This window comes from Megalopta genalis, chromosome 2 (assembly GCF_051020955.1).
Source record: "Megalopta genalis isolate 19385.01 chromosome 2, iyMegGena1_principal, whole genome shotgun sequence".
In the NCBI taxonomy this organism is placed as follows: Eukaryota; Metazoa; Arthropoda; class Insecta; order Hymenoptera; family Halictidae; genus Megalopta; species Megalopta genalis.
In genome coordinates this window covers 18,819,425-18,827,982 of record NC_135014.1, presented here as the reverse complement: position 1 = coordinate 18,827,982, position 8,558 = coordinate 18,819,425, and the positions used below count along the sequence as shown (strand labels likewise).

Sequence of the window (8,558 nt, the reverse complement as noted above, 5' to 3'; positions counted from 1 at the left end):
AAAACTATTTCCATGATTTATTTTTCATATTTATCGTCGATCCGAAATTATGACGCGACACAGTGAAATAGGCCTACAGGGAATACCACTGACAAAAAAAACGCATTAACAATAATTCCTCATGGATGATGTGGAAATCTATTCATACGAGCGTCGCCCTATGTGCCACAATACTTCGAGCCAAATTGAGCGTGCACTCTTGTTCCGAGCGCAGGTTTAGGACATAAGATAGCTTGTAAGTATAGATACATAAACTCAGACGCCGTGTGAGTCTTATTCCAAGTGATCCAGCAAGCGCTTATGTTCGACACTACCCCCCCCCCCTCCCCTTCTCTCTCTCGAAGTAGCTTTATTGTAACTAATTTGTAAAGATAATATTCGCAAAACGAAATTATACCTGTGATTACTACACCACAATGATAATAAATATCTCAGTGACTGGCTATTTTTCAATGTTAAAAAAGCACTTTACATGCAAGAAGGCAACGAATACATTAATTACAAAATATCTACTTTGTAAGTGCGTCATCAGACAGTTTTTATAATGTGAAACGAAGTTACCGATTGTATTGAGATTACCAATTAGGATAAGTAATAACATAAACTGTTTACGTATATTGTTATAACTTCATTTTTAAAGTAAATTTCAACGAAATCAGAAATTAGGGATATTATGTTAATTTACTATAGAGTTCGATAATTTCATAATGTTTATGAGGCTTTTAAATGGTGCGAGTATTAATAAAGAAGGGATATATATTTTATGATATTTTTTTTAATTGAATTACTTCGATAATAGAATTTATTTGTGGCAATTTTGAGGTGTTTATGTTATAAGGATCGGGAGAGAATTAGTCGAATCCTGGTTCTGATCTATTCGATCGGTGGTCGACTCGTTTTCTCCTATACGTGTCATTTGTTCCAAATACAGTAAATTCTCCCTAATTGACGCTCAGATTGTGCACAAAAATGGACAATTTGGTAAGAGGAGATACGGTCATTCGAGTCTTGTGGCTCGTTTTTATAGTTGTTTACAATCGGTCTAATCGTATCTCCCCTTTCTAAATTATCCATATTTTTGTACAATCTGAGCGTCAATTAGGGAGAATTTACCGTATTTGGAACAAATGACACGTATAGGAGAAAACGAGTCGACCACCGATCGAATAGATCAGGACCAGGATTGTAGTACATGACTGTAGTACACTGTATTACAAAATTACGTGCGGCCTTCTCTCACGTTTTGTATTAGAATTGCACTATAGCAGTCGGCACTTGCATCCGTATGTAGTTCTATAACCCCGTTAGGATCGAATGTGGTTTGTAGGGGAGGCCGTGGCATAGTGGGCATTGGGGCAAAATTTCTGTTGAACATTTATTTATAAAATGAAAATTTGTGACGTAAAGTTATATATTAAATTGATCGATCAGTACATTGATAATTATATCCGTTAAACTATGATAATACTATTATTATTTAAATAAATAAATTAATAAAGTGTCAACACCACCGATCGACAATTGTCAGAACACTAGTTCTATGGTAATCGCGACATCTCTTAATTTACTTGTGTACTGGATTTATATGTATTTTGATTTGAATGCCCTTGCGTTCGGGGCATTCGTGCGATGTATGTGTGCGTGCCTATAGCGGCTACATTGTATGTCCCGTGTGCTTGTCCTTCCTGTTGTACAGTACAGACTATTGAGGTGTAAACATGTGCCTATAAAGGATATATTATATAAAGCAGGTAAGGTATGTTTTTCACAACGCGTAGATAAATTATTTAACCAACCCTCCAACAATAGTTTTCTAGAAATTGGAACTTGCATACTAATAAGTTATTTATTTGAAATTTGATTGAAATCTTTATTTGTGTGTATTCATGATTTCTATAAATATTAATATTTTTGTTAACGATAATGTAAAATGTCTCCAAAACGATTAAATTAATCGATTAATGATAGACGTGTTATTCGGGATAAATTGAGCAGGACAAACTGAATTAATCATTTCAAATTTAAGACCGGCAGTGAAACACGGTGGTAGGAGTGTAATAGTGTGGGGTTATAGTTACAGTGCGATCTCGTCTGTAGGTGTAAGTGAACTAGTTTTTATCGATGGTATTATAGACAAAATGAAGTATTTGGACATGTTTTAAAAAAAATTTAATTACAAGTGCTATAAATACGGGTATACGTACAGTTTTAAGTTTTATCAGGACAGTGATCCTAAACACAAGGCCAGAATTGTACAGGAATATTTATTAAACAATTGTCCAAAAGTATTGCATCCTCCTCCTCAATCGTCTCATTTAAATCCAATTGAAAATTTATGGGATTAATCCGACCGCAAAATTCGTATAACACCTACAAAGACAACAACAAAGATAAAGTCATCTGTAACATGCCCAAGCGATTACATGAAGTAATAAAACAAAAGGGTCAACCGACAAAATATTAATATTATGATAACACGATTAAAAAGATTTTCATTTTATATAAAATTAATGTAATTCATTCACTGTCCGAATATTTTTGCGACGTAGAATTTTGTCACAATCTTGTTTATCGCTTATCATACAAAAAACCATGTGGAATAAATAAACAAAATTTATGTTTCTACTTACTTTAAGAAGTGCTTTATTATATGAGAAAATTGATTCAATTGATTCGATGATACTATCTTAAACAATAAAAAGGAGCAATAATTCTTCTAACAATATGGTGTCCGAATATTAATGCGAGTCACTGTACATGGAATGACAAAAAAAAAATAAAAAAACTCTCGTGTTTTAACCTTTTTACCTGAGTCTATAACGAAAATTTACAAAATGCCTTTCGTTGATCTCGGTAACTTATACGCGTGCTGAAAATTTGATCGAAATCAAATGGTGTGAAATCATGGTGTGAAAATCAATTATCAGTAATTTTCGAGGCAAATTTTTCAAAATATATATTTTTATAACATTTTTTACGCTGAATTTAAATTCGTAAAAATTGGTTTTATAAACAAATGTTTTATATGACAAAAGAAAACCTTATTTTCAAAAAAATTATCATGGTGTGAAATCCATAGCCTTATTTTTTCAGTGTGGGATACACACACTGTAGAAAAATTGCAGTTTGAAAACTTCAATTTTGTTAAAGTTATTACTTCTTTGTATCGAGATGTTACCTAAAACGTACTTGCTGCGTAATAATGCACCTTCTTCTTTCTGTAATGCTTGTTCTCTTAATACAATAAATTCTCTCCAATTGGTGACTATTAAAACGAGCCGCGAGGTTCGAATAATCATATCTCCTCTTTCGAAATTGTACATTTTTGTTCACAAGCTGAGGCACAATTGGACAGTATTTACTATAATTGTCCTGTTCGAATAATTTTTCTAGCACGTTTATAACGTTCAAAAGTTTGATTTTCATATCTGTGTATTCGTTTTCTATCACAATTTTGAAAAATATTCAATAATTGTGTGTTTATTTCTATTGCGTCATCTTGGAATGAGTATAATATTATTTTCGTTCATCCATTGTTATGGTCATTGATAGCTTGTGCGACTGAAGATTCAACATGATGGTTTGAAGGAAATAAATCCTTCGGACCAGTTGCTCATTATTTAGCCTATCATATATTGGCAATATTTCATTTAGGAATTCATATTTTATAGGTGTTCCTACATGTTTATCATACACAACTTTTATCAACTTTTACACATAACCATTTTCCGATACATAACTTTTATTTCTAACGGTGATAGCAAAACTAAACGATATCTAAATAATTCAGAAATATACGATAAATCTTCCCGCAATATGTCGTCACTTAGGGTAATGGAGCCGGTTACTGTGTGGTGACCAATTGCTGTGTCTTTGGTTTGTTTTCGGGCATAATTAATTTCATACAAATTTCTCGAATTAGGCATTTTAAGATTTTTTTATAGAAATATAAACAAAATAAAAGAATAAGAAAATTTAATATCTCTTATTTCGTAGATATGAGATCAATTATGCCCAAAAACACACCAAAGGCATATCAATTGTACCACCCACAGTAACCGACTTCACTACCTTACTATTTACATTCATACTACGAGTTTCATCCCTGAAATAAATAGTTAATTTTTAGATCGCTAAATATAACACTTGATCAAAGGTACCTTTCAATGCAACTGTTTCGTCAACTTTTCCGTGGATGCCGCAGTTGTATAACCCATTGACAGAATGATAGCGTATTAACGAACAATCATGACCAGTATTTCGAATCGAAGTTGACATGGCTCGTACCAATTTACTGCAAACATTGACAGACTCTGTTACTTTGACGACTCTTTTTGAACACCAAGTTGAAATATGTTCTCTTTCGTTGCAAGCGTAGCATTTGACGTTATGCCACCCTGACATCGGTAATTCAGCAGTATTTTGATTTTGTTGCATTTCGGATCCCGCGCGTTTCTTTTGACGGTGTCCCAGTTTTTCCATAGTTACTGCAATATTCCAAAAATCTGTTTGCCCCATGGAAATTTTCTTCGACTTTTTTTTAAATTCTTTCTCTCATTTTCTTTTATTTTTTTCAGCTATCTCTGACAACTCCAAGATGGTTACAGATGTGATAAATGAAAGAAGAGCCAATTTTAATCCTCAATACGAGGATGACGTAACACTTTTACACATGGTTGCTAAATGTGGCAACTTAAAAGTAATGAAATATCTGCTGGATGAAAAACACGTCAGTGTTGAAGTTACAAATGATGAAGGTATGTCAGTCTTGCACACGGCTGTTCGCTATGGCAACTTGGAGATAGTTAAATTTTTGATAAATGAAAGAGCTGCCAATTTGAATGCTGTAGACGATGATGGCATGACAGTTTTGCACACGGCTGCTGCTAACCATGGTAACTTAGACATGGTTAAATATCTGATAAATGAACAAATGGCCGATGTGGATGATATAAACAATGATGGCATGACAGTTTTGCACGTAGCTGTTAGCTCTAATAACTTGGATATGGTTAAATTTCTGATAGAGGAAAAACAGGCCGATGTTGAAGCTGTAGACAATAAGGGCATGACAGTTTTGCACACGGCTGTGAGCAATCATCAGTGGGAGATATTTAAATATCTGATAAATGAAAGAGGAGCCGATGTTGATGTTACAGACATAAAAGGCAGATCAATTTTGCACACGGCTGCTGCGCTTGGGGAGCTTGAGATAGTTAAATATCTGTTAAATGAATTAGGGTTCCACGTTGATACAGCTGACGATGATGGCAAAACAGCTTTGCACGTGGCTGCTATTTCAGATCACTTGGAGTTAATGAAATATCTTATAAAAGAAAAACAGGCCGATTGTAATGCTAAAGACAATTATGGCTCAACCGTTTTGCACACGTCTGCGACCTTTGGTGAAGTGGGCACTCTTCAATTTTTGATAGATGAAATAGGGCTCGATATTGAATCTACAAACGATGATGGAATGACGGTTTTACACACGGCCGTTACCAATGATGACGTGGATGTAGTTGAATTTCTGGTAGATGATAAACATGCCGATTATAATATTAAAGACAATAATGGTTTCACAGTTTTGCACACAGCTGTTACCTATGGTAACGTAGATGCAATGAAATTTCTTTTGGACCGACACGACATCGATTTAGAAGCTAAAAACGATGATGGCATGACAGTTTTGCTCACGGCTGCTATATGTAATAACTTGGAGATGCTTCAATATCTGGCACATGAAGCAGGTGCGAATTTTTATACTACAGACAATAATGGAATGACACCTTTACACGCGGCAGCTGCCTGTGGTAACATGAAAATGGTTCAGTTTCTGGTGAGTGATACAGAGATCGATATAGAAGCTTCGAACCATGACGGCATGACAGTTTTGCACACGGCTGCTCTCTGTGGTCACTTGGAGATAGTTGAATTTCTGATAAATGAAGAAGATGCCGATTTCAATGCTGCAGACAATAATGGCATGACACCTTTGCACGGGGCTGCTACCTGTGGTAACTTGAACATGGTTCAATTTCTGGTGGATGAAAAGGGGGCCGATTGTGAAGCTAGAACCAGGGATGGCATGACAGTTTTGCACTCGGCTGCTATAAACGGTAGCTTGGAGATAGTTAAGTTTTTGGTAAATGAACAAGATGCCAATTTTAATGCTGTAGACAATAGTGGCATGACAGTTGTGCACGCGGCTGCTAGCTGTGGTAACTTGGAGATGATTAAATTTCTGGTGGATGAAAACAAGGCCTATTTTGAAATTAAAAACCATGATGGCATGACAGTTTTGCACGCGTCTATTATCTGTGGCCACGTGGAGATAGTTAAATATCTGATATATGAAAAATATGCCGATATTAATACTAGAGACAATAATGGTATGACTATTTTGCACGCGGCCGCTACCTGTGGTAAATTGCCCATGTTTAAATTTCTGGTCGAAGGTAAACATGCCAATTTCAATGTTGAAGATAATGACGGCTTAACAGTTTTGCATACGGCTGCTGCCTGTGGTAATTTGGATATAGTTAAATATCTGGTGGATGAGATAGGCATTGATTTCAATCTTAAATTCCGTGAAGGCATTTCGGTTTTGCACGTGTCTGCTTCTACCTATGGTAACTTAAACGTTGTTAAATATCTGCTAAATGAAAAAATGGTCGATGTGAATGTTAAAGACTATTCTGGCATGACAGTTTTGCACATGGCTGCCAACTCTGGTAACTTGGATATAGTTAAATTTCTGATACTTGAAATGGGGGTCAATGTTTCTGTTAGAGACAATTATGGAAGCACACCCTTGCACGTGGCTGCCGTTTCCGGTAAATTAGAAGTAATTAAATTTCTGCTATATTATAACAGGTTGATTTACAAGCGAAAAATGGCGGAGTTTGGATAGTTTCACACGCGGCGCTGCCGATTCTGTTAACTTAGTGATGGTTCAATTTCTGACAAATGAAAAAGACGATTTTAATGCTGAAGGCAATTATGAAAAAATAGTTTTGTGCATGCCTGCTCTTACTGGTAAGTTGGAGATAGTTAAATCTCTGATAAATGAAGAAGCGATCGATTTTAATGCTACGGACAATAATGTCATGACAGTTTTGCACATGGTTACTGCTAACCATGGTAACTTGGACGTGGTATAATTTCTGATAAATGAAAGAATGGCTGATTTTAATGTTAAAGACAATAGTAGCAAAACAGATTTGCACATGGCTGCTGTCTCTGGTAACTTGGAGATGGTTAAATTTCTGATAAATGAAAGAATGGCCAATTTTAACGCTAAAGACAACGATGGCAGAACCGTTTTGTATATAGCTGATGTATGTGGTCATGTGTTTGAATTCCTGAAAAATATAGAAATTGTCGCCCCCTGGAGAAGCTTTAGCATCGTTAGCTAGTTCAGCATGTATTTGTAAGCTGAGCGATACCAGCAGTTCTATTTCACACTCTCGTTAGAAGCGAGCCACATGGTGTTGTGTGAGAAAGAAGGGGAAGCATGCAAGCAAAATGTTATGAAGACAGAAAAGGGGCATGCAATAAATGTGATTCTTTTTAATAAGTCTGTAATTATAATAATAATTGTTATAATAATTAAATATGTTGTTTTAAGCGATACATTGTGTATACAGAAGGACCATCATTTCTGAGTTATTTCTAAAATGAAGTGTTTTGTGTAGAAATTAAGATCCTGACTTTTTAAAATTGACTTCACAATGTCGTGGCTGAGTGAAATACCTCAATTTACCTTTAAATGACTTTAAATTCAGAATCTCAGATACGATGTTTAGCAGTCAAATTATTAAATAATTTTTTATATTATCGTTTTTTTAATGCGGACCCATATTTCTGAACACAAGGTGATGTGAAGTTCAAAATATATGCCATATAACTAAAGTCAGTCTTTCCCTAATTTTTTTCAGGGAAAACAGTTCGATTTGTATTGAAAACATTTCGTCCTGGATTATTGGAAATGTTTAAAAATGGGGGTTTATCTTAATAGATAAATCCTGCATTTGGCCTCATGATTTTAATTTTGAAATAAATCTGAAAATGTATGCTATCTCGTTAGTTTTAATTTTTGTTTTATTTTGGCATATACAAAATGACTTTCTAATATATTCATACGAGTGCTCGTGTGCTCGGTTACCATAATTTCTTTAATCATTTTTATATTTTCCTCAAAACATTACACAAACTTTTTTCAAAATTTCTAGTTTCGATGTAAAGATTTATGTAAAAAATTTAAAATATCAAAACTTTAAAGTTACTTTCGCTTGTTTGACAACATAACAACGAAATTAGGTCGCTCAAATATTTGGAAAGATGAACATTGCAGGAGAAAATATTCCGATGATATACAGTTTACATTAATGTCAAGGGAATCGTCTTGAAACATGTTGCGAAGATCATATTAAGATTTTTAAATGCAAGCTTCCACTTTTTGTTATACAGGAAGAGACACGAAAAACGGAATATGTACTTGAATTTTTCTGTTCGTATGAAACATAAAGGAATGTTTTGCAAATGGTGTTGGTCTT

At 34.6% G+C, this 8,558-nt stretch overlaps 1 protein-coding gene across 2 annotated transcripts; it reads left to right on the top strand.

Annotated features, from left to right (window-relative positions):
• Positions 1–1,640: 1,640 nt before the first annotated feature.
• Positions 1,641–7,187, top strand: LOC117220566 (uncharacterized). 2 transcript variants are annotated; one of them, XM_033470657.2, is made up of 2 exons: positions 1,641–1,751; positions 4,578–7,187. In XM_033470657.2, exons 1-2 carry the CDS (start codon positions 1,664–1,666, stop codon positions 6,911–6,913), a joined length of 2,424 nt encoding a protein of 807 aa, XP_033326548.2. In that variant the 5' UTR covers positions 1,641–1,663; the 3' UTR covers positions 6,914–7,187. The 2 variants fall into 2 exon arrangements, with proteins under 2 accessions (XP_033326548.2, XP_033326549.2); XM_033470658.2 differs by having other exon boundaries at positions 1,679–1,756.
• The last annotated feature ends 1,371 nt before the right edge of the window (positions 7,188–8,558 follow it).